General features: G+C 34.7%; 1 protein-coding gene across 1 annotated transcript in view; it reads right to left on the bottom strand.

Moving 5' to 3' along the window:
• The window catches only part of LOC126886270 (diacylglycerol kinase eta), a 144,577-nt gene that overhangs the window by 22,949 nt on the left and 95,634 nt on the right, over positions 1 to 25,994 (bottom strand). The window contains exons 10-11 of the mRNA XM_050653140.1: positions 8,636 to 9,071; positions 3,340 to 3,712 (exon numbers count right to left, since the gene is read on the bottom strand). Of these exons, the coding sequence (XP_050509097.1) occupies positions 3,340 to 3,712; positions 8,636 to 9,071 (809 nt within the window). The remainder of the gene's footprint in view (positions 1 to 3,339; positions 3,713 to 8,635; positions 9,072 to 25,994) is intronic.

Below are 25,994 nucleotides of genomic sequence, written 5' to 3'. Positions count from 1 at the left end.
CATTTCTTTTGATGATTTAAATTATACTGTTTTGGAAACTTGCGCTTTGAGTCTGTGACCAATCAGTATGCCGATGCACACCGCCCCCACATAAAATTTTGTCATTGGTCGACTGGTATGAAAGTTGCTCCTACACTTTTCGAGCCCTATCTCAAAAGCATAAATATTGGAGATTTTAGATCCATCGACGTTCCAGCTACTAAGTGAAAAGATCACTAGTGACATACTTCCTTCATAAAGTAGCGGCGAAGTACTCATACAGCTGAACATTACAGTCTATTAACGCATCTAAAAAAGTGAGAGGTATCTAAGGCTGACGAGGCCTGGCGGTTGGCGTAACGGTCGAAAGTAAAGGATTTGAGTAGAATATACTCGTCCTAGAAATTGACTTAAGCCGGTCAACGGTTACAAGAACAAGAGCCACCAGGTTCTCTGTCACTTTGGTAGGCACACCAAGCAGAGGGTAAACCGCAATTAGCGGTCTACGTTTCTGGTAGTTTAAGCCTTTTGTTACCTCACTTGACTAGGTCTTGTTGCTCAATGAGGTCTGTAACCGGGCCAAAGATCTTCGCTGTAGCCACATCGAAACCAATACCCCCCTCATCATCGACGATAACAATGTCGATGGCAATGATCCTACAATCCTCAGAGCGCAGGAAAAGACCTGTTTAATGAAATACCAAAATCCTAACACTAAAACCCTGATTCAACGTTACGAAAAACGAAATTTTAAGGAATTATCCTCAATAATTGTGCTATCTAATTTCGAGTTTCCGGACTTTAGAATACCAAAAATTAACCACAATCCAGAAACTACTAACCCAACGTTTTACCTCTCCCAGCCAAACCTCCACCTCTCGCAAAACCCTCCATCTCTCGCAAAACCCTCCGTCTCGTAAACACAACCCTCCACTTCTCATCCCCAACCCTCAACATCTAAAACCCAAGTGATTTTTGTTGCACGCAACATCTTCTACCCTATCTTCTAGATTCTACACCTAGGCCTAACCCAAACATCACAAATTCTGTAAACAATCCGAAACTCTCAAATACTTTGAATACAAAAATCTTCTTTTGCGTCGCCAATGCGATGCCATGTTTTAATGGAAAAATTCATTCGATAAAAGTCCTTCTACATGGCATTGCCCACCTTACAACATTCCACTCTCAAAATTGACATGAAATTCAATGGGCCCTTAAAAAATCAACAAGCAATTCAGCCATATCTGTTGCTTTTAATTTATGCTGAATATGCTATTAACCTTCTATCTATGCATATTAATTACGTCGATACACCCACATTTCGAATGCCTCCAGCTTTATCATTAATATTTCCGTCAGTGTCCATGCCTCTGCGCCATACAGCAAGACTGGAAATACATAGCACTTTAGCAGCCGTATTTTTATTGGGAGAGATATGTTGGAATGGGTGAATATATTTTTCATGTTGTTAAATGTTGCTCTGGCCTTTTCAATTTTAGATCGTATTTCGGTTGTTTCATCCCATTTCGAGTGGACGACTGTTCCAAGGTATATATACGCTAGTCAACGTGTTGAATCAGTTGGTTTTTTATTTTTAATTGCCTGGCAGGTTTTTGAGTTTTGCTGACCAGCATCCATTTTGTTTTATTTATGTTGAGGTTAAGTCCTCTTTCTTCACTCGCTCTTTGTACCCTGTCCATAAGATACTGAAGTTCATCGATACTACTGGCAAGTACGACTGTACCGCCCGCATATCGGATGTTATTTGTAATTCTCTCTTGATTTTTATGCCTTCGTTTGCTCCATCCAGTGCTTTTTTTAAAATTTGCTCGGAGTAAATATTAAAAAGGAGAGGGGAGAGAACACATCCCTGTCGCACACCCTTTCTGATATCAATGCTCTCTGTGGACGCATTGCCGCCTGGCTGTCTGATTCCAGTAGAGACTTGTCACAATTCGGATGTCCTTATCATCAATTCCTATGCTTTGTAGAATTTCAATTAGTTGGTCATGTCTCACATTGTCAAAGGCTTTCGAGTAATCTACAAAGCACATGTAGACATCCTTGTTAATATCTCTACACCTCTGTACTAATACTTGCAGACAAAACACTGCCTCCCTTGTGCCCAAACCGTTCCTAAAACCAAATTGTGACTCATTGATTTCCGCTTCACACTTGTTGTAGATTCTGTTATACCGGGTGTCCACTTATATTTTCCCCCATTTTAACTGCCTATAACTTCTAAACGGCTCAAGATAAAAATATGAGGTTTTCACTGAAATGTTTTATTTTACTAAAAGTTTTGTCTGAATGGATTGAATTTTTTATATCGCTTTCAAATACGAAATAAAATATGGCGGATTTTTGAGAAAAACGTTGTTGACTTTTTTTTAATGGAACACCCAGTATATTCTTTTGTAAATTGAAAGAAAGGTCATTCACCTATCTAGCGATATAAAGTATTTCAAAATCGGTTGTCAAATCACTGAGTAATTCATTTTTAAAATGAGAGGTGCAACGTGGATATCACATACCTAAATAACATAACTAACCAAGTTATGTGATTTCCACATTGCATCTCTCATTTTAAAAATTAATTGCTCAGTCATTTGACAACCGATCTTATACCGCTGGATAGATAAATTACCGTTTTTTCAAGTTTTTAGGTAAGTGACCATTTTTTATATCGCTTTTAAATAAAAAATGGCGGATTTTTGAAAAAAAAACGTTGTTGACTTTTTTTATTAAAACAACCAGTATATTTTTTTTGTGTCTTGAAAAATGGTCATTTACTTATCCAGCGATATAAATTTTTTTAAAATCGGTTGCCAAATGACTGAGCAATTAATTTTTGAAATGAGAGATGCAATGTGGAAGTCACATAACATAATATCATTTTGCTCAGTTATGTTATTTAGGTATGTGATATCCACGTTGCACCCCTCATTTTAAAAATTAATTACTCAGTGATTTGACAACCGATTTTGAAAAACTTTATATCGCTAGATAGGTGAATGGCCTTTCTTTCAATTTACAAAAAGATATACTGGGTGTTCCATTAAAAAAAAGTCAACAACGTTTTTTTCAAAAATCCGCCATTTTTTTTTCGTATTTGAAAGCGATATAAAAAATTCAATCCATTGAGACAAAACTTTTACTAAAATAAAACATTTCAGCGAAAATCGCATATTTCTATCTTGAGCCGTTTAGAAGTTATAGGCAGTTAAAATGGGGGAAAATATAAGTGGACACCCGGTATATGGTTTTGGTGAAGACTTTGGTGATATGACTTCAAAATATTATCTACTAAAAACTATTATAGTACTAAAGAATAAGAAAAAGGTTAAAATAATTTACCTTGGAATGTTTAGTATTACAATTCCTTGAAGACTTGGTAATGGTATCCTTTGACCATCGCATTCAAGTTGAACCCTTTGCTCCAAATTTTTGTACGTTTTCTGCAACCACTGCTTACTACCCAATACCCCATACCACATATAATTTTTAGCTCTTGATCGACATTTCTCTGGATGTTCTTCCCGTTTATGATGAAAATCGAGAGAAATTTTGGCATCGATGCCTATTCCGAAGTAATTGTTCATGACGCAACGTTCGTAGAAACCTTCCGAAAGTGTCTCGTCAGGATCAATTAGGGGACTCACAGCTGCACATAATGTATCCGCATTGGCTAGGAGGCACTTACTGATAAATCCGCCTCCGGTGTTAACATCTGGAACAAATATATGTTAATACACGAAAAGTAAGACTTTGATATCTATATAGATATAGAGCATGTTTTTAAAGAAGTAATCTTTTAAAAACATGCTCATGGAGAATATAAACGCGGCTCATTTTTACATTAATGGAACGCAGATTGATAGAGCGCGTAAAACAGTATTGTTACCTGGGAACTGTTATAAATGAGCAGTGAAGATAGGAAAAGCAAGAACGGTCTTTAACAAAATGAGCGCCATCTTCAAAAGAAGCGCCATGATTATACGTGATTCTATTGGACACTCCGAAATGGAAAAATATAACAAAGACTACCTGCAAGCAACCAGCTTAACAATTGAGGAAGCACACGGCCCAATAACAATATCTGCCTTATACTGCCCACCTAAACATGTCGTTAAAAAAGAACATTTCCTAGAATATTTCAACACTCTAGGGAACAAATTCATTGCAGGTGGAGATTATAATTCAAAAAATCCGATGTGGGGTTCTAGACTAACAACAACAAGAGGCAGAGAATTAGCTAAAGCAATGGTAGAAAATAACCTGCAACAAATTTCTACGGGCGAACCAACTTATTGGCCGTCTGATTTAAACAAAATACCTGATGTCGTTGACTTCTGCATCACAAAAGGCATCGATACCAAAAAATGTAAAGCTGAATCATGCTTTGATTTGTCATCAGACCACTCACCGTTTATAATAACAATCTTCGAAAAAATATTAAACAAAGTACATCAACCAACTTTGCATAACACCAAGACTAACTGGTCCCAATTTAGAGAAAAACTAGACAGCCTCATCTCACTAAATCTGTCCTTGAAAAATGAACTCCAACTAGAATCAGCTGTAGATAACCTAACAAAAAGCATACAAATTGCTGCATGGTACGCGACTCCCAGCTACGAACCATCTCCAAACAGAAATAATGTGTCTCCCACAATAAAACAAAATATATATATTATTTTTAGAAAAACGACAATTACGTAAAAATTGGCAACAGTCAAGAACGGCAGAAAATAAGAAAACACTTAACAAAGCAACAAAGGAATTAAAGGATCTAATCCAAGAACAAGAAAACCGTGGAATACAAGAATATCTAGAAAATTTAACACCAACTGAAGCTACATATTATTCACTCTGGAAAGCCACGAAAAAATTCAAACGGCCCCAACAGCATAACCCACCAATCAAAGATGAGGCAAACACCTGGGCTAGGAACGACAAAGAAAAAGCTGATCTTTTTGGCAAGCACCTTCAAAAAGTATTCACGCCATACCCTTCTACAGTAGCTACAGAGGAAGAAACAGAACTAACCAGATTCCTAACAGCACCGTTTCAAATGGATCTGCCCCACACGAAATTTACAGTCAACCAAGTAAAACAAACAATAATACATGAAATCAACATCAAAAAAGCCCCTGTATTTGACCTAATCTCTGGCAAGATTCTAAAAGAAGTCTCGGATAAGTGCATAAAACTAATCACCTTTATATTTAATGCAATTCTGCGCCTAAACTACTTCCCTAGTTCATGTAAAGTGGCACAAATCCTAATGATCCTTAAACCCGGAAAAAGACCGGAAAATGCATCTTCATACCGGCCTATAAGCCTTTTGCCCGTGATTAGCAAAGTTTGAAAAATGTACGTAAAAAGGTTGAAAACGATAATAGACGAAAATAAAATAATTCCAGAACATCAATTCGGTTTCCGAGACAAACACGGAACCATAGAACAAGTGCATAGGCTAGTCAACCAAATAAACAAGGATTTTAACGCCAAAAGATACTGTTCTGCTGCTTTCCTTGACATATCTCAGGCTTTTGACAAGGTATGGCACATAGGGCTACAAATAAAATTAAAGAAGCTTCTACCCTATTCTCACTTCCAGCTCTTAAAATCCTACATAGAAAATAGACACTTCCTTGTGAAGCACGGTAACGAGCACACGAAGATATATCCTATTCACTCAGGCATCCCACAAGGCAGCGTTCTCGGCCCAATTCTATATATTTTATACACAGCGGACATTTCAACATCTGGTACAACTACAGTTGCAACGTATGCAGATGACACTGCTATCCTGGCATCCCACACAGATCCAACAACAGCATCAAGGAATCTTCAATCAAACCTAAATAGAATTCAGCAATAGATGAAAGTATGGCGCATCAAATCTAATGGAACTAAATCATTGCATGTAACATTCACGCTACGCAGAGAAACATGCCCCCCTGTATATATTGATAATTGTCTAATTCCTCAATCCGAGGACGCTAAATATCTTGGCATGTACTTGGACCGCCGTCTAACTTGGAAAAAACATATTTTTACCAAACGAAAACAGCTTGGACTTAAATTGAGAAATATGTATTGGCTCATTGGACGCAACTCCAAACTATCTTTGGATAACAAAATTTTACTCTACAAGTCCATTCTCAAGCCCATATGGACTTATGGGATTCAGCTATGGGGCACTGCTAGCGTTTCCAATACAACCATCTTACAGAGATTTCAAAACAAGGTGCTGCGTGCCATAGTCAATGCGCCATACTATGTATCCAACGAGGTGATTCAACACGACATCCCCCTAGAATCCGTGAAAGAAGCCATACAACGTTTTAGTGTTAAATACTGTGAACGAGTGTTAGTGCATCCTAATGCGTTTGCCAGACAATTAAATGTGCGGGACGTCTTTGAAGTGCGTAGACTAAAACGGCAACTGCCGTCTGACTTGACCAACTGAATGTAATCAAAAGTGTATTCAGACTGATACAATTTTAGTTTTAGAATTGTAAAGAGGTTACTTACTGGAGTAACTCTCTACATGTCTGTATTCTTTTACCATAACAAATGCTTAATGCCCAATGGGTAGATTGTTGTACTCAATGGAGTTAATAAAAAAAAAATCTTCAAAAGCCACAACATATTCCTAGATAAAAAAATGAGACATTTGAGATGTTTTCTCTGTGCCTATTACTGTACGGAGCAGATGCATGGACGCGTACAGACACAGACACCACTATTAAAAAACTTGAAGCATTTGAGATGTGGCTTTATAGAAATATGCTGAGAATATTATGGACAGCAAGGATCACGAACAAAGAAGTTCTAGGAAGAAGGAAGAAGGAACCGGAGATTTTGTTTACCATCAAATGCATAAAATTGCAGTATCTGAGACACGTTATGAGAAATCAGCACCGTTATTCCCTGCTGCAGTCCATATTGCAAAGTAAAGTCAAAGGTAAGCGAGGACCCAGTAGAAAGAAAATATCATGGCTGCGGAATTTGAGAACATGGTTTAAGAAAACGTCAACGGAACTGTTTCGAGCCGCAGCTAGCAAGGTTATGATTGCCAATATGATTTCCAATATCCGAAACGTAGGAACCAGTAGAAGTCTTCTACTATCGGAAGAACTTCTAGGAACCGTCTTCTATCGGAGGTTGGCTACCATCACAGCAATCTTAACTTTGTTGGTCTGAACCATTGTCCAATTGTCTGAACAATTGTATTGAACTGCACCCGTACCACTCACTTAAATTTTGCAACCAGGAGATCCTCCTACGTCCCACATTTCTCTTTTCCGAGATTTTTCCTTGGATTATGAGCCCTAGCAGGGAGTACTTTTCCCCTCTCAATATGTGGCCTATATGTTCCAGTTGTCTCGTTTGTATGGTTTTTATGACCTCGCATTCCTTCCCCATCTTCCCCACGCGGCACTCGTCGACAGGATAATGTTTTCATATTCAAAACTTTGTTCAAAGTATATGACTTGTGTGCTACTTACTAATATTTGTAGTCTCTGTCAATACGGCTTTTCATCGATTGTCATTTGTTTCGAGCTTCTGTCATATGTTGTATAATCTGTGTATAATGGTTCAGACCAACAAAGTTAAGATTGCTGTGATGGTAGCCAACCTCCGATAGAAGACGGTACTACAAGAAGAAGAAGAAGAGTGCCGCGTTTGCTTACCATTGACCAAAAACATGATCCTCTGACCGCTTCTTAGAGGTGTGTGGACCTTTTGAAGCGCAATTCGTCGGATATTTAACGTCGACTGGTACCTGTTGATGAAACTTGGATCCCCTACTATACACCAGAGAACAGAATGAATACACGGCAGTGGACCGAAGCCGGCTAAACCGCTTTAAAGGAGCCGAGAGTGTCTCAATGGGTCAAACACTTTATGGTCACTGTATTTTGGGATTGCAAAGGCACATTTTAATTGACTATCTTGAAAATGGCAAATCATAGATAACTAATATTATTATGTATTATTGCAAATTAAAGCAGAAACTCAGTTAGAAGCAGCCCCATATGCAGAAGAAAACAGTATTGTTTCTCCAAAACAATACACGGGCTCAAAAATATATGAGTAACAATGGCAAACATTCACTGGTTGAGCTTTCTCATCCAGTTTATTTTCCTGATTTGGCCCCCTTCGATTGGCTCGATTTGGCTCATAAATGAAAAATTCAGCTTCAACGAAGAGATAATAATTGACAAAACGGAGTTCCAGAATGGTATTACTCGGACGGCATAAAGAAGTAGAAACATTGCTGAAATGGTTGGCTTGAGCTGAAAGGAGCTAGATAGTATCTCGAATAAAATAAAAAGAATTTATAAAAAAACCATGTTCGTATTACTAGTATTGTAGTTTTTGTACAAATAAATAACATAATATTATACAAAAATAATATTAGTATAGATGAGAGGCAATATCATACTTAAATTTTTTAAAATCGATCGAAGAACTAGAAAGGAATAAAGGGAAAGTATCGAAGAATTAAAAGACCGTGGCCAAAACCAGAAATGCAAGGGAAGAACCGGAATCAAAATCCGATATCAGAGAGGTATCAGAGAGGGTAAAAGGATATAAAAAGAAGATTTTTTGAAATAAAAAAAATATATATACTTACTTGGCCAAGTTGGTAGCCTTACTAGGGGATTGATGATCGGCAACTTTCTGTTATCCTTTTCTTCCCTTTTGTCAGGATCCTTTTTCTCTGAAGTTGCCTCGTAGAACTTACTAGTGGCGGCTGCCGCGGCCAACGCAGCTGCTTCAGCAGGATTCAACATACTGCAGCAGGAAATTCTCCTCGTTGCAGCTGGGGATCTGGTTAGAAAGTTCTCAGGACTAATCCCCAAAAGGTTGGAGTTGGAACTGTTGTTACTGGCACTTTTGTCGCTTATTTTGTCGCTCAGCCGGTCAGCCTTAGAACAGAGCAGCTCAAGGTCGGGATCTAGTTCGCCATCGATTTCTACGCGAATATGCTCCAAGCGTTCGGAGCGTATTTGTTCGGTGAGGACGGGAGACGGGGGTTCTACTATTACGCTTACTTGGGGAAATTTACACTGAAAGGGATGCTTTTTTCAGAATATTTGCACTAATATAGCGGGGAGTAGCATGCTTGGTATTTCTAGGTTTATATAAAATATAGATCTGTGATACAATTTATCTCAAATGTTTAATTTACAAGAATAAAAAACCGCTAAACGCCGTAAAAACGCACCATAAAAGAGTAACTCTGATAAAGTTTGTATTTTTAAGCTCTTTTGTGGCGCGCTTTACTTAAAATTTAGCGAATATTATGGAAACATCTTTTGAAATAAAACTAGAATTTTATTTTACATCAAAATGAAAATACATTTTCGCGCCACGTAATATTCATATCAGCCCTTTTGTAGCTGGAATATTGTATGCGCCACTCATTTTTACGGCATTTGGCGGTTTTTTATTATTATACAGGGTGAGTCATGAGGAACTGTACATACCCCTCCCTCGTATAGCGGCTCCTATGGGGAATAACAAATGACCATTAAAAAGTGTCTGCTCCCATTGTTTAATAATATACAGGGCGAGTTTCGCATTTTGACAGAAATTTATATTCGTCATAATTTTTGAACGGTCAGATCGACGTGTCTCTTATTTTGGCCAATCGTTACACTATTACCACCTAATCAACTAATTTATTCAAACTAGAAAAAAATCAGGTCCGGCTTTAAAAAAATTATTTCGTTTGGGTCTTAGAAAAAATTTCACCCTGTATATGCTTTTTGAAAACTCTAATATGAATTTTACAAATTAGATAAATAGGCAATTAAAATGGCATATTTATTTTTTTCCGCACACGATTACTTAATTTTTTATAAAAAAATCAAATTTCACTATGAATTAAAAGTTTGGTAAAGTGAACCATAGATTTTAAAAAAATAACTTTTACTACAAAAATTAACAAACAGGTAATTTATGTTACCATCCAATCAACTGATTTATTCAAACTAGAGAAAAATCAGGTCCGGATTTAAAAAATTAGTTCGTTTTGGTCATAGAAAAAATTTCACCCGGTATAAGCTTTTTGAAAACTCTAATAAGAATTTTACAAATAAGACAAATAGTCAATTAAAATGGCATATTTATTTTTTCCCCACACGATTAGTTAATTTTTTATTAAAAAATCAAATTTGTCAAAATGGGAATTTTAACCTAAAAATGAAAAAAAAAAAAATGAACTCAGGGTTTAACTCGCTACAACTATGTTCCATTTTAATATTTTTTTCTGAAATTTTTACAGCACATACCTCTTACCATTGTGAAGACTATGAAAATTGTTGTAGACTTTCAGTCTTCTTCTTGTAAAAGTTGCAAACTTGTAAATCGCAAAAATTAGGTGGAAAAATTTAAAATTTATCAATCTGATCACGTCTATGTTAAACTATGGAGTCCAAAAGAAGTGTTATGGGAAGTTTTAGATCTAGACGTGTTATAGAAAAAAAAAAAAATGATAAAACTTTTAATTTTAAGAAAAACGTTGTTTTTGTAAATTAATTTTTGTAAAAAAAGTTAATTTTTTTAAATCTATGCAAAAACTTTGCCAAACTTTTTATGCATAGTCAAATTTGATTTTATAATAAAAAAATAAGTAATCGTGTGGGGAAAAAATACATATGCCATTTCAATTGCCTATTTGTCTTATTTGTAAAATTCATATTAGAGTTTTGAAAAAACGTATACAAGTTGAAATTTTTTCTAAGACCCAAACAAACTAATTATTTAAATCCGGGCCTGATTTTTTTCTAGTTTGAATAAATCAGTTGATTGGGTGATAACATAAATTAAATATTTGTTCAACAAAAAATTCATTTTTGTAATAAAAGTTTTTTTTTAATCTTTTTACCAAACTTTTAATTATTCATAGTCAAATTTGATTTTATTTTATTAAAAATTAAGTAATCGTGTGGGGAAAAAAATAAATATGCCATTTTAATTGCCTATTTGTCTAATTTGTAAAAATCTTATTAGAGTTTTCAAAAAGCGTATACAGGGTGAAATTTTTTATAAGACCAAAACGAATTTATTTTTTAAATCCGGGCCTGATTTTTTTCTTGTTTGAATAAATCAGTTGATTGGTGGTAACATAAATTAAATATTTGTTCAAAAAAAAAATTAATTTTGGTAATAAAAGTTAATTTTGTTAAATCTATGGTTCACTTTACCAAACTTTTAATTCATAATCAAATTTGATTTTTTTATAAAAAATTAAACAATCGTGTGCGGAAAAAAATAAATATGTTATTTTAATTGTCTACTTGTCTAATTTGTAAAATTCATATTAGAGTTTTCAAAAAGCTTATACAGGGTGAAATTTTTTCTAATACCCAAACGAACTAATTTTTTTAAAGCCGGACCTGATTTTTTTCTAGTTTGAATAAATCAGTTGATTAGGTGGCAATAGTGTAACGATTGACCAAAATAAGAGACACATCGATGTGACCGTTCAAAAATTATGACGAATACAAATTTCTGTCAAAATGCGAAACTCGCCCTGTATATTATTAAACAATGGGAGCAGACATTTTTTAATGGTCATTTGTTATTCCCCATATGGGCCTCTATACGAGGTAGGAGTATGTACAGTTCCTCATGACTCACCCTGTATCAGGAGTTTTCCAAAGTTATTTATAAATTAAATGTATGAAGTTAAATATAATGTTTCTCGATTCCACGTTAAGCATTATAAATGGTCGATGGTGGATAGATTGCGCTATAATCGGAAAAAACGATTGCTGGAAATGGAAAATTAAATTAAAAAATGGAAAGTCCCCACTTAAATGGAAAACTTTACTTAACTTTTTTTGATTTTAGGACCTAATCTTCACAACCCAATCTATCTCTGGAGTAATATGGAGTAACTGCAAATTTAGCATACTTTCCTCCCCTACTAATATGGATGATTTGAAATTAATGGCTTCTACTCAAAACCACCTAGATTAGATGCTTAAAACTGTAGAAACTTTATCTAATGTTATTAGTATGCACTTTGGACTAGACAATTGCAGGTTCTAAGCATAGTCAGAGGAATGGTTCATTCCGGAGGACATGGCACATACAGGACAGAGGGAAACATCAAGGTCACGGGTTATAATGATACGTTTAAATTTCTCAGACTAAAGGAAGTATGAGAAATTATCAATACACAAAATGAAAACCGAACTAACATCCGAGTTGGTACAAAGAGTAAGGCAGCTTCATCCCTCAAATCTTCTTTTTCGGATTTTTCCCATTATGAATTCGCCGTTTTCATCCTACACAGCACTTCACTCTTCCAGTCACCTTCTCTGTGGTCTCTATATATCATATCGTTTCTTGTATACGTTTTCTATCTCATAGCAGGTTTTCTTCTCCGTGTTCTTTCCGGCGGGTCCTAGTCCAATATTCTTTTCGACCAATTGTGCTCTGACATTCTTTGTATATATGCCCGTAACACTATTGGGACCGTGCAAGTTCGGCAAAGCGACCCCTATTTCTACGCTCTATACTAAAATTCGCACTTTTAATTATGTTGGCCAATTATATTAGTCCTGGTTACTGGATAATTGTCAAGGCCATAGTCCAAAAAAATAATAAGAAGAAAAAATAAGATTCAGGTTATGTTATGAAAACGTCAACAATTGTATGTAGTAAATAAAATTAGTTATTAAAATGCAGTACTGCAAGCAAAATAAAATAAATTAAATTTACCTTTATATAATAATTGCATATCATATCAATATTGTGGAGCAATATATAATTTTTCTGCTTCATTGACAGAAGGTATGAAATATACGTCAATTTGACAATTTCAATTGACAATATGAATTATTTAAGATAGTTGCAATATTTCTCCGCGACTCGCGCAGGGTCGTTTCTCGTTTCCCCTTCCAAGTACTTGCACACCTCGAATATGGCTTTGCACTGTTTTCTAACTTTTTTGTAATTGATACTTCTACTTCCATTATGTTCCATATGTCCTCTGTTATTATTCTATCCTCTTTGGTGATTTGTAGACTTCTTCTTATAAAGTAAATTCTTTCTGTTCTTATTTTATTTCGTATTGTTGTTGTCATTAAAAGATTCTTTTTTTTTGTTTTCTTTGATTAGATTGTTATCACTCCATGGAGTGCTTTCGTGGATTATTTTCCCCGTGGCATTTTCATTTCTATTTCTTTCATACAAGTACCATCTCGGCTTATCATTGACCCTAAATATTTAAAATTCCTACAATTTATAAAACCTGATCCCTGAAGAGAACATTTCAATAATCTGCAAAATGCCTCCCTTACATACACCGAAGAACATGTGTTTTGACACAGTAAGAAAGATATTGACAAGGATATTGACAATGACGAAGATATAACTTTTAAAGAGGTAAAAATAGCAATCAAGAAAATGACAAACAAAAAATGGCTATACTGATGATATAAGGAATAATGAGCTTATTAAGTACAGAGATCGTGATAGAATTGACAATAATATATTAAAAAATAATAATAAGATATAGGTAGTACCATACCAGAGGATTGGAGAACAATTCCAAAATACATAAATAGACTAAAAACTGACCCACACAATATCAAAGGAATTAGTCCAGAGAAATAAGGTTTTTGTCGGGACACTTGAGCAGCCAGGTTGCAAATGGGTTTTTTGGGTACTATATACCTAATACATTATACATACAAAAATGCCCGTCACAGTTCGGACGAGAAACTTAGTTATTAACAAATAAGGGTCAAAAATGGCAGTTTTTTCGTTTAAATCGCTACAGGTAAAAATAGGGTAATTATATAAATTATTTAGAGTATTCGTATTTTAGTAGATGAGCCAAGGTTTAAAATGGCATTTTTTGAATTTTGAACCGATCATTTTTTGCTTCGGAAATTGCAATATAAGGCTAAAATTTTAAAAATAAAAAATGTGCTATAACTTTTGCGAAAATGGCCTTAAGACTTTCATATTGCACGAAAAGTTGAATCAAACATTCCATATAATACACAAAAAATTTTAAGATGATTCGTCAATTAGCTTAAATTTTATTCAATTTGTTTATCGCAAAGAGCTTTTCTTCGCAATGTTATTGTTCAGAAAATAATAATGACATAGCAATTCCGTGGAAACCACACGCAAGAAAAATAGTTATGTTTTCAAAGTCTTGAAAAAAATCATTAAAAAGTAGTTTTGATTATTCCGAAAAAAGTTTAGTAAAATAGAGGCATTTTTGGCTTAAAAACAATTTGAATAGCTTTGTTAATATTGACTATAGAGTAAATCTACTTTAGGATTTCAAAAGCAGGTATTTTTACACGGATTTTCAGAAAAAAAAATTTTGGCCTAGGTTAATTAGGCTCAAAGTTAGCCACTTTTATTATTTAATTCGCAGTTACTTCTATATACATCAAATTCTCCTGTAACAGTGTTAGTTACCATACTACTCTGAAACGGCTTGGCCGATGTTTATAAAATTTTACGCGTATATCCTATAGGACGGAGAAGAGGTTTAAATATATTCTTTATACCCATAAGTTATAAGGAGGGCTGCCCCCCTGACATTTTTTTTTTATTTTTTTTAGACAAAATTATCTACCTTAATTTTATATGACGTAGAATTAAAAAATACATACAACCCTTAATTTTCATTCTTTTATCACCAACCCCTATTTGTTAATAGCCATCTACATCTTTACATCCATAAAATTCTCCTGTCACAGTGTTAGTTTCCATACTCCTCCGAGACCGCTTGACCGATTTTTATGAAATTATATATGTATAGTCGGTAGGTCTTAGAATTGGTCGTAATCTATTTTTCATATCACTGAGTGACAAGGGGAGTTCCCCCTAACATTTTGTAATGTTAGGTGGGGATGTGTGTACATAACGTACTTTATAAGACTACGAGTACATACAAATTAAACAAATTATGATCAAAATCCGTCAACAAGCTCCGGCGATATTAATCGCAGCATATTTTTGCAGAATCAGTTTCATTTTTTGAGTGCACGGATTTTATTAATTCCTCTCCACTGACCACGAATTAATTCCGTTCGGACGCCATTTTTAAAACTTTATTAACCACTCTGTTAAGGTTCAAAGTTTACTCAAACTTTTACACATAAACTATATATCTTCAACTTCAAAATAGCTCAAGTTAGGTTGCTTAATTGTTATAAACAAAGTATCCGTCAATTAAATAAAAAAAGTGGCTAACTTTGACCGTAATTAACATAGGTAAAAAGTTTTTCTTTGAAAATTAGTACAAAAATACCAGTTTTTCAAATCCCATTGTAGTTTTAGCCTACAGTCAATACTAACAAAGTTGTTCAAATTGTTTATAAGCCAAAAATGACTCTATTTTATTAAAATATTTTCTGAGTGACAAAAATGACTTTTTAATGATTTTTTTAAATACTTTGAAAATATGATTATTCTTCTTTCATATTGTTTTCACAAAATTGCTGTATCATTATTATTTTCTGAACAATAACATTGCGAAAAAAAGCTCTTTGCGATAAACAAATTTAATAAAATTTAAACTAATTGACGAATCGTCTTAAAATCTTTTATGCATTGTTTGGACGGTTTGACTCAACTTTTTATGCAATATGAAAGTCTTAAATTCATTTTCGCAAAAGTTATAGCAAATTTTTTATTTTCGAAATTTTAGTTTTATTTTTGCAATATCCGAAGCAACAAATGATCGGACCAAAATTCAAAAAGCGCTGTTTTAAACCTTGGCTCATCTACTAAAAGAAAAATATTATAAATAAGATATTTAATTACACTATTTTTACCTGTAGCGATTTAAACGAAAAAACTCCAATTTTTGACCCTTATTTGTTAATAACTAAATTTCTCGTCCAAACTGTGACGGGCATTTTTGTATTTATAATGTTTAGGTATATAGTATACAAAAAACCCATTTGCAACCTGGCTGCTCAAGTGTCCCGAACATGGTATATTTTTGCCTTATTTCCCTGGTGTAAATAACGTTGCTACAGTCTACATCGAAATTGTTACAAAAATCATGTAACCGAAGTTTTAACACCGTAGGCATATCACACCCGTGTTGAGCTGCCCCCCCCCACTTGCAAAAATTAAAAAACAAATAGCCCTGATTTATGAGCTATTTATGAGCTCTCATATTCCGCAAACTAAAAATTTTGAGCTCGTTCCACTGAGCAGGAATTTAATACCCTAGTGTCAGCCCCCCCCCACTACTTAAAAATAGGAATATTGAATCGGTTTTTGCGGCAGAATTACGAGCTATTTATGAGCTCTTGAAATTATATACTTTCGATTTTTGAGCTCATCCCCTTCACCCCCAAACAACCCTTTAATTGATTTAACTTAAGAGAAAGATGCTGAGAAAACTTAAAATATATCGTATTGCGAATATAATTCCTATAGCTTATATACTCTAAGAATAAACTATTAAATCAAGAGCATTTCGATTATTGAGCTACAACCCCTTCGCCAGAAAACCACCCTATCTTCCCGGCTTAAGAGAAAGTTGTACTTAAAATGCGTTAAACTAATTATTTGGCGACTACATATCATTTAATAATTTATAAGCTTCCAAATTACGCGCATTTAGATAAGTAAATTGCAATTTATTTTGTATAGTGCAGTCACTGAAGGTAAAAATAAACGATTACCTTCAATTTCGGTGAACCTTCATCGATTTTCACGAAAATTGGTCAGTGGTTAGAGAATACGTCAAGAAACAAAGGTGACATGGTACCACCTTGCGCCTTTACCCTGAGGGTGGATACCGCCCCTTCTCGGGGGTGAAAATTATTTTATAAAAAATAACTGCACAAATCAATAAAAGAACAAATTAAAAGCAAAATTTATTATATAAAGTTAATAAAATAAGTAAATACTTTTTAAGTTATTAAAGATCAAAGATTTTAATTATTTTTGAAAAAAATGCATGTTTTGAAGAAGTTTTTTGTAAATCACTGAAAAAACAGTTTTTCAGTGATTTACAAAAAACTTCTTCAAAACATGCATTTTAAATCTTTTAAAAACTTATTTACAAAAAAGTTAATAGTAGTATAATTCGTATAGCTTATATTCTAAGAATAAACTCTAAAATCACGCGCCTTTCGATTATTGAACTACAACCCCTTCGCAAGAAAACCATCCCATATTCCCGGCTTAAGAGAGGGTTGTACTTAAAATAATTTAAATTAATTATTTGTCGACTATATATTGTTTAATAATTTATGAGCTCGCAAAATATACGCATCTCAATTATTGAATTGTCATTTTCTTTCTATAGTGCAGTCACTGAAGGTAAAAATCAACTATGACCTTCAATTTCGATAAATCTCCATTCATTTTCACGAAAATTGGTGAGCGGATTTTGATACTATCAACTTTTTCTGGATCTTATTTTTCATAGGTATTTCTAAGTACTTTGACAAGTATTTAGTACCTAAGTGTTATAAAATGCATCTCTTTCCCGTTACTTAAGCTTGAACCTTTAGATTTGAACAGTCGCGGAAAAAAATATACATTTAATTACCAATAACTTACTTTAAATTAACATTAAAGGGTTTTTCAAGTAAGCAATTTATTATATTTTTTATTAGCTTCAATTTTAGTGATGAAAACTTTTTTGTAAAAACTTACAGTTTTTGAGTCATTTATGAAAAATCGCTCTAAAGCATGCATTTTCTTTCCAAAAATTAAAATATTTGATCTTTAATAAGTCAAAAAGTATTGATTTATTTTAATCACATTATATAACAAATTTTGCTTACAGTTTGTTCCTCTCTCGATTTGTGGGGTTATTTTTAATAAAGTAATTTTCACTCCCGAGAAGGGGTGACATATACCCCAGGCTAAAACCCCCAGTTGTTATTGCAAATTCGAAATCGAAGGTAATAGTTGATTTTTACCTTCAGTGACTGCACTATAGAAAGAAAATGGCAATTCAATAATTGAGATGCGTATATTTTGCAAGCTCATAAATTATTAAACGATATGTAGTCGCCAAATAATTAATTTAAATTATTTTAAGAACAACTCTCTCTTAAGCTGGGAATATGGGGTCGTTTTCTTGCGAAGGGCTTGTAGCTCTATAATCGAAAGACGCGTGATTTAAGAGTTTATTCTTAGAATATAAGCTATACGAATTAAACTACTATTAACTTTTTTGTAAAAACTTAGTTTTTCAGTGATTTACAAAAAACCTCTTCAAAACATGCATTTTTTTCACAAATAATTAATATCTTTGATCTTTAATAACTTCTTAAAAAGTATTGACTTATTTTATTAACTTTATATAATAAATTTTGCTTTTAATTTGTTGTTTTATTGATTTGTGCATTTATTTTTTATAAAATAATTTTCACCCCCGAGAAGGGGCGGTATCCACCCTCAGGGTAAAGGCGCAAGGTGGTACCATGTCACCTTTGTTTCTTGACGTATCCTCTAACTACTGACCAATTTTCGTGAAAATCGATGAAGGTTCACCGAAATTGAAGGTAATCGTTGATTTTTACCTTCAGTGACTGCACTATACAAAATAAATTGCAATTTACTGATCTAAATGCGCGTAATTTGGAAGGTTATAAATTATTAAATGATATGTAGTCGCCAAATAATTAGTTTAATGCATTTTAAGTACAACTTTCTCTTAAGCCGGGAAGATAGGGTGGTTTTCTTGCGAAGGGGTTGTAGCTCAATAATCGAAATGCTCTTGATTTAATAGTTTATTCTTAGAGTATATAAGCTATATGAATTATATCCGCAATACGATATATTTTAAGTTTTCTCAGCATCTTTCTCTTAAGTTAAATCAATTAAAGGGTTGTTTGGGGGTGAAGGGGATGAGCTCAAAAATCGAAAGTATATAATTTCAAGAGCTCATAAATAGCTCGTAATTCTGCCGCAAAAACCGATTCAATATTCCTATTTTTAAGTAGTGGGGGGGGGGGCTGACTCAGCCCCCCCACTAGGGTATTAAATTCCTGCTCAGTGGAACGAGCTCAAAATTTTTAGTTTGCGGAATATGAGAGCTCATAAATAGCTCATAAATCAGGGCTATTTGTTTTTTAATTTTTGCAAGTGGGGGGGGGGGCAGCTCAACACGGGTGCATATCACAAGAACAACAAGGATTCAGTATCTATAGATATACAAGCCACGGATCTTCATAATACAACAACTAGTAGAGAAGGCCGTAAAGTCCAGAATGTCGCGAGATGGACACGATCACGAAATGGAGAGAGCATGTGGACAGAATACACCCAGGAAAAATCGCGAAATGGGCAAAAACACATAAACCCAATACAGTAAAAGCTCCATATTCGCGCTTCCTTTATTCGCGGATTGAAAAAATGCGACCCAATTCCTATATTCGCGGCCCAAGGTTTCTTTATTCGCGGATCAAATTTTATAATAGACCTAAATAAGAAGCATTTTAAATGAAATTGACCTTATTACAACTACATCTAGATTAAGTTTCCAAAAGCTATCGCAGTTTCTCTGAGGTAACCCGCTGTCGCCGTCGTCGGTGTTTTTGAGACTATAAACAATGAGAATGTTTAAATAAAATAAAGTATTACTCAAAACATAGAGTATTAAGATCTGCCGCAATCGCAGGTTCCATGCTTTGGCAACAGCCGCATTGCGTGTTTATTGTTTTCCATTCGTTACAAAAATTGTAATTAAGCAATCTCATCTCTTCTTCCGCTGTCTTCCTAATTTATAATGTTGACTAAAAAGAATGAAAAACGGGTTTCGATCCGAAAAAAATCAGTTTTATCACAAAGTGAAAATATGCATCGTAAACATAAAAGCATCCTTACAGGAACTGAAACTGAAACCATGCACATTGAAATCATGCTGGAAAAAACTGTGGCCTGTTCTAAGCGCGGGAAATGCGAAACAATCAGTGCAAGTTCAATATTTAACTGCAAACATTGCCGAAATTGCGGGTAGGATTAGTGGGATAGACGAGATAGGTTCGAACAGTTAGAATCAAGTGACATCCAGGAGATGCTTGAATCGCAAAATGAAGATTTGACTGAAACAGACTTGGAGGAAATGTTAAATTCACAACCCATTGAAGAAGAGGCTTCAACGATCACTGAAAACGTGACATTTAATTTAAAAAATTTAAGTGAAAGTTTAAGAATGGCAAATGAGCTTTGTGATTTCTTTATGAAAATTGATCCATTTAAGGAACGAAGTCATATTTTTAGAAGGCAAATTGCTAATACAACTGCTGAATATCAGTCTGAACTGAAACAATTTTTAAAAACTGCCAACCAAATTTAAAAACTACTAAATTTTTTAAATCATTGCCTAAAGTTTAAGACCATATGTAATTAATCAATCTGTGTGGTCAAAACTTCAATTAAACTGATTTTTTTAGGTATTTACTTTTTTATTTCGTCACCCAGGAACGTATCCCCTATAACCCTGTATAAATTCCCATTCCATATTCACGGTTTCCGTATTCGCGGCATACTTACGGAACGTATACAGTATACACCGCGAATAAAGAGCTTCTACTGTACTTACCTAAAGATCTTTAGAAAGACCCTCGAAATGTGATATGACAGCTGCACATCAACATCACAGGAACTGGGATATAGAATAAACACTATGTCGTAGAACAAAAAAGCAAAAGAAGAATTGCTACAACAATTTAGCGAAATACATAAAAGTTTTAAAATACACTGCCGAACATAAAATTAAGTATAATTAATGTAAGTCTCTCAAGTATGTAACGAGTATAACCACGGTACGACGAGACTGGCCTGCTTACTCGAAGACCTGGTTCAGATCGAGACAAAATTACAACAGCTAGAGATGACGTATTTGTCGTTCCTAAAGCTTTGAGCACCCAACGGTCACGGCAGTTTCAAATTCGACTTGCCGCATGTGTATGTATTATATATAGGGTGAGGCAGATAACTGGCCTATTAGAAATATATCGAGAACTAAAGGCAACAGAATCATGAAAATTGGAATGAAGGGGTTTTGAAGGATGATCTATTAAATGAAAATATTTTCATCTCTTTGCAACTTCCGGTTATACCGGATGTTGCTTATAACTTCGCTTTTTTAAATGGGACACCCTGTATATTTTTACATTTTTGGATTCTCTTCGATGTCTTCTTTCTTAAAATATGAGGTTTTGTAATATTATACAAGGTATTTTAAAAGATAATTACGTTTTTTTATTAATTTTGTAGCAACATTCACACCCTGTAGAATTGTAGTAGTTTGACATCTAAAACTCTACTTACGTTCAAATGATTTTTAATATACTCTACTATTGTTAAGAATCATTAGTATAGTTAAATTTTTAATTTTAGTATACAGGTTTGGTCGAAACTCGGAATGATTATTTTCTGAGTTTTCTTAAATGGAACACCCTGTATTTTTGTATTGTAGTAAAATGATATTTTATAGTACTTTTTTATTTCTTAAGCATTCCCTATACCTAACTGCTTTAATTTGTGAGGTATTGGTGATTCAAGCTAAACATTAATTGCAACAAAAAATACGTAAAATTTTATTAGGTTGGCCGTGAAAATACTCAGTCCCAAATAATTTTTCAGAAATAAATACATATTAATCCAGACTCCCCTTAAAATTACCAATAATGGTTTAGCTATCAAAATACCTACGTAGTTAAGACTGTTGGTGCGATTAACAATTAAGCACAAATTAAAGCAGTTAGGTATAGGGAATGCTTAAGAAATAAAAAAGTACCATAAAATATCATTTCATTACAATACTAAAATACAGGGTGTTCCATTTAATAAAACTCAAAAAGTACTCATTCCGAGTTTCGACCAACCCTGTACACTAAAATTAAAAATTTAGCTATACTAATGATTCTTAACAATAGTAGAGTATATTAAAAATAATTTGAACGTAAGTAGAGTTTTAGATGTCAAACTACTACAATTCTACAGGGTGTTAATTTTGCTACGAAATTAATAAAAAAAACGTAATTATCTTTTAAAACACCCTGTATAATATTACAAAACCTCATATTTTAAGAAAGAAGACATCGAAGTGAATCCAAAAATGTAAAAATATACAGGGTCTCCCATTAAAAAAAACGAAGTTATAAGCAACTTCCGGTATAACCGGAAGTTGCAAAGATATGAAAATATTTTCATTTAATAGATCATCCTTCAAAACCCCTTTATTCCAATTTTCATGATTCTGTTGCCTTTAGTTCTCGAGATATTTCTAATAGGCCCTTTATTTGCCTCACCCTGTATATATACCGCAACTCTTGCCAAAAAAATTATGAATGGAATTAAAGCCGATGCCAAGAAAAAAAATAGCTATTGCTAGCTTTCTACAGGAAAGAACGTAATGAGGTTATGGCAAGCATGAGAACAGGCTCCGGAATTGAACATTTGTATCTGCCAAAATTATGGTATTATAAGGAGCTTGAATTTCTCAACGATCAGGCTCGCTAGTCGATCAACACCAACGAGCCGCGAGTAAAACCATCGTCGCGTTGTTAAACTGTGGTATTAAGGAGGCCGCGCACTGAATAGGCTCGGATCGGTCGGCTCGGAACGGTACGATCGACAAACTGTACCCGCGCCGCACTTACTCGATCTCCACGGCGTACTCGGCATCGGCACATCGGCAATTTCGTGTCAGCAAAAGTATGATATAGACTTCACTGATTTTAAAAATGAGTTCTAGTTCATCAGATCCTGAAGAAGATGTTATGATTGCCTTAGCGTGCAATGAAATATAAAAACCAAGATATTGGATTCATAACGTTAATTTAAAGCGACAAACTTATGGATACCTTTATCATTTGTTTCCCGACCTATTCAAAGATGACGAAAAGTTTTTCAAATATTTTCGAATGTGTAGTGTTAAATTTTATGAACTCGTTGAGCTATTACCCCTTAGAAAGCAGGACACAAACTTTCGAAAATCAATATCTCCTGAAGAAAGGCTAGCGGTCACTCTAAATTATCCCAATTTTCATCTAAAATAAATTAGTCTACACGATGTAAGGTCGAACTTCATCTAGCTATTAACGGATAAAAATTATAATTAATGAATAAAGGTCTTTTGTAATTTTTATTCAAAGTTGATCGTTTTCGAGTTATAAACAATTTAAAATTGAAAAAAGAACGAAAGATGACGATGTACAAGGCTCAAAACCATAAGTAAAAAATATCATTTTTGAAATCACGAAGTACCTAAATTCAAGTTCAAACTTTATTCTATCAGTTCTTGATAAGTATTTTGGACTTATTTCATTTTGAAACATTGTTTTTTAGTTGTTAATGCCCGTCTCCTCACAAGGAAACTTCCTCGTTAACAATTAATTTCTCATTAATTCCTCATTAACAATAATATTACAAATTACATATTCCCGCACACTTTCTATAAGAAGTTCGTCAGTCATAGTGCGTCGACAGCCCCTGCTAAAATACACAACGGCATCGGAAACCGGAACGTTCGGCGGTTTTTGCCTCTATCATTCTCCGCCGAAGCGGAGACGATCTGCAGTCATCACATTGTTTGATTTGCTTGTCTAGAAAATGCTTAGAAGAAATGCGTTCAATGTGCTTCCCCGTTTAGGATTTTGTCCTCTTCAGGGTTTGTAGTGAATGTGTAGTGTTGGCAGCAAAAGCAAACAGTCCGAAAAACACACTGGGGCAAGCGCCGTGTCCTGGTGTTCTTGGATCCTGGGTTATGCCGGACGGTGGTGTCCAGAAGGCTAAGAAGTCAACAGAGAAGAAAGTTTGATGGATTGTTGTTGGTTCCATAGACATTTACGTGTACTGTCCGTGCTTTGCTCTCGACCAGTCTCCCTAGAAACCATTGTACAACGACAGGCGAACCTGCGTCCCTCGTCGGCGGTCAGGAGGTGGCTTTGAGCGCAGCGTGGACAGTGTGCGTTCGAGTGGAGAAAATAGTTGCGGCTATTTTCTTGGGACGAACAGGTATAATTGTGCAATGAAGTTGGGAAACCGCAAAAAACCAACTTCTCCCTGTTCGGCGATCTGCAGTGGGACTCTATAACTTTTATAGCGAAAGCGTAAGCAAGTCGTAGCGAAGCGTAGCAAAGCAACGGTTCAGTTCGAATCGTACTCTGTATTGTGTGGCTTCGCTTCGCTATACTATCGCAATACTCTACGAACTGGACCGAATTGAAACGAACGATTGGGTAAAAATTAACGGCAACACAGCACGTCGTTTCAAGATTTTAGAGTTCTGTAATAATTGTCTTGTTCTACGTCATAGATAAACTCCGTCCTGTGGAAATGTGATGTGATTCTACATATTTGACAGATTTAACTAACCTATAATTCCAAAAAAGCATAAGGTAAACAAAAACAAGTGTTTATTGTTGAAATTAAATAAAATGTTGCCTATAAATTTAATAATTTTCGACGAACAAGAACGTAGGGATCAGTTACGGCTGCTTCGTGAAGAAGGTAGATTTTTAAGGGATAGAAGTGATTATTTTGGTTTGCCGGATTTACGATTCATAGAGTTGTTTAGATTAAATAAAGATTTATTCCATTACCTTTTTAATGAATTGCAACCGTTGATGGATAACATTATATATATTTCTATGTTAAAAAAATGTATTTGTGAAAACTGAAAACTCAAGTACACTATGTATTTGTAAACAACAACGGCCAAAAAAACGAAACGTGGTAAAAAACAACCTCAAAACCAAGTAAAATTGTCAATTTCTTCTTTTAATACGTCACTCTAAGCGCTAAAAGTGGTGAAACGAAACCACAAATAATCACGTTTCGCTTTACTTCCGAACTCCATTCGGTGTTGCCGGCGTCATCCGACAGCAGTTTACAGAGTATAACTTGATGAAAGCGTTCGGAAATCACGCTTACGCTTTCGCTATAAAAGTTACAGAGTCCCGGTACTGGCTGTTCCGAGTAAAACGTTCTTAAGCGGTGCGCAGTGGCTCGTTTATTTCCATGTATAACAAAATCTGCCGATTGCTCTTAGCCGACCTACCGGTTCGAGCCGATTCAGTGCGCGGCCTCCTTTATGGTTCGTACGTCGATCACCCACTTAAGAATGTGTTGCCGATGGACTTCCATTTTTTGGTGGAGGGTCAGTTATGGCATGGGGAGACATAATTTGACGCTCGTACGGAGTTAGTTTTTAACAAGAATGTGACCCATGTTCTAGGAGACACTGTTTTACCGTTTATGGTTATTCTTGGAGACGACGCAATATTTATGTATGATAATGCACGGCCCCAGACTTCTCAGATAGTTTCTGAGTATCTTCACGAGGTTCAAATCACACGATTTATTTGGCCTGCTTGCAGTCTAGATATCAATTGCTTACATTGTTGAAATGAAATGAAGAGACGTTTACGAAATCATATGCGGTTGCCCAGAAATTCAAGAGAGCTTCGCGATATATTGGGGTAGAAATAGTACAATCTAGTACATAGCGCTGAAAAATCTATTTGAATTTACTAAAGCTAGATTTTTCACAGTTGATTACTGTGAGTGTGTAGAGAAACATACTGCGGTCGGTCAAGCGAAACGTAGAACAGGGGTTACTGAGAGGGTATCAAAGTTGCTTTCCTACGAAGGTAATTATTTCCATTTACTAAGGCTGAAAATCAGTACACACATTCTAAATTAAATATAAATAAAAGTTATTATAGTCGGTCAGCTGTATGACGGGACAGAGCCGGTCGGTCGGCCCCAATAGTCGATTGAGGAAATGAAGCATTTTGGCTCGCAATTTTTTCGTCCAGCATGGATTTACTTGAAATTTCCACAGAAGGTAGGGAATAGTCCAAGGATCATTTTTTATATCATGCCGCTATCATACAAAACCTTGGGGGTGGTTGCCACCCCATCTCGGGGTTGGGAATTTTTTATTACATTCTAACCATGTAATTCGATGGAAAAAGTGATTCTAAGAAAAAAATGTTTTTTACATTTTCTTCGTAAAA

The sequence above is a fragment of the Diabrotica virgifera genome, chromosome 6, assembly GCF_917563875.1.
Source record: "Diabrotica virgifera virgifera chromosome 6, PGI_DIABVI_V3a".
Classification (NCBI taxonomy): Eukaryota; Metazoa; Arthropoda; class Insecta; order Coleoptera; family Chrysomelidae; genus Diabrotica; species Diabrotica virgifera.
The sequence above is the reverse complement of the archived record's forward strand: the minus strand, read 5'-3'. Positions and strand labels throughout refer to the sequence as shown.